The sequence below is a fragment of the Ceratina calcarata genome, unplaced genomic scaffold, assembly GCF_001652005.2.
Source record: "Ceratina calcarata isolate Rehan_Ccalc_2016 unplaced genomic scaffold, ASM165200v1 scaffold25.2, whole genome shotgun sequence".
Lineage (NCBI taxonomy): Eukaryota > Metazoa > Arthropoda > Insecta > Hymenoptera > Apidae > Ceratina > Ceratina calcarata.
The window spans coordinates 10700-11883 of record NW_017147018.1 but is presented as its reverse complement, the minus strand read 5'-3'; the positions used below and the strand labels follow the sequence as shown (position 1 = coordinate 11883).

The 1184-nt window shown below is 46.5% G+C and overlaps 1 protein-coding gene across 1 annotated transcript in view; it reads right to left on the bottom strand.

The window, feature by feature from the left end:
• The window catches only part of LOC108623015 (uncharacterized), an 8842-nt gene that overhangs the window by 2405 nt on the left and 5253 nt on the right, over positions 1-1184 (bottom strand). Inside the window, exon 3 of the mRNA XM_018021254.1 lies at positions 109-308. Coding sequence (XP_017876743.1) covers positions 109-308 — 200 coding nt within the window. The remainder of the gene's footprint in view (positions 1-108; positions 309-1184) is intronic.

Below are 1184 nucleotides of genomic sequence, written 5' to 3'. Positions count from 1 at the left end.
AAAGAAATTAATTCGTTTCGAATATTAATGAGGAATTGTACGCTAATCGAGGTGTTCAAAGATGATATTTCACGTGGAACGACGTAATAATAATAAATCGTGATTCACCTGTCCAGCTCTTGTCGCAAGATATCGTAGACAGGTGTTCTCTCGTCCCAGCTGGATCTCTTCCGCCTGCGGTACGTCCCATCGAAGTAGTCCGTGAAGAAGCTCGCGTTGTCTGGCAACGCGTATTGGAATTGAATGTTTTGTCCGTAAGAGAGAGTCCTGCCCGAGAGTTTCACCGGCATCGCCAGACCGACGACCAACTTGGCAGAAACACGATTAATGTGCAAACGTGCGAGGATACGAATCCGGTTTACTTCAACTACGCACACCGATTGATAAATAAACGGAATTTCTGAAACGTGACTGTATAAATTGAAACGTTATGCTTGACGAGAAACCGGACGAGGTAAACTCGTTTTTTATCTGAAATTCGTTGCAGCTTCGAGTCGGTCTCGAAAGAGAGAACCAACGGGATCACGCGAAACAAAAATCGCCTTATTACCCGGTGAACAAAGTAAACGTACTTATGGCATGCAGCTGGCGCGTTCTTACTTTTTCAACAAGATAAATAGAAAAACCGTCGGTGGTGGCGTTTCATTGAGACACGCGATCCAACGCTCGAGAGCCCGTGAAACAGGTAAATAAATTCTGTCCGGTTTTTTTTACGGGCCAAAGTCGCAAAGCTCGAGCCGAAACTTCGCGGACTCTCCGTCTGATAAGAGACGTTCTAAGGACACGGGAGTAATTCAGAAGTCGGTCGTTGTTCCTTTACTCGTTCGCTTTGAAGCTGCGCTTTTGACGCAGTGCAGCTTCGCATGTTTAGATACATACTGACCCAGAAACGGTGAATTTTATTTCACGCCAGTCTGCCGCGCCGCTGCCGCCGCCGCTGCCTCATCCTCAAGGCGAACGTCCAAATATTTGCCATTTCCGACGTTTCTGTTGCGCGGAAAATCTGCTAATCAAACACAATTTCCCGTATTCCCGTTCTACCTGAAAATCCTTAACAAGCTCCTCCGTTCGGCGACCCGGAATCCTCAAAAAATATACAGACGGAGTCCGTAGAGCCAGTCGCATAATCGACTCGATCGTCGATAATCGCGACGCGTCAGAAATACAAATATGAGCCAATAATT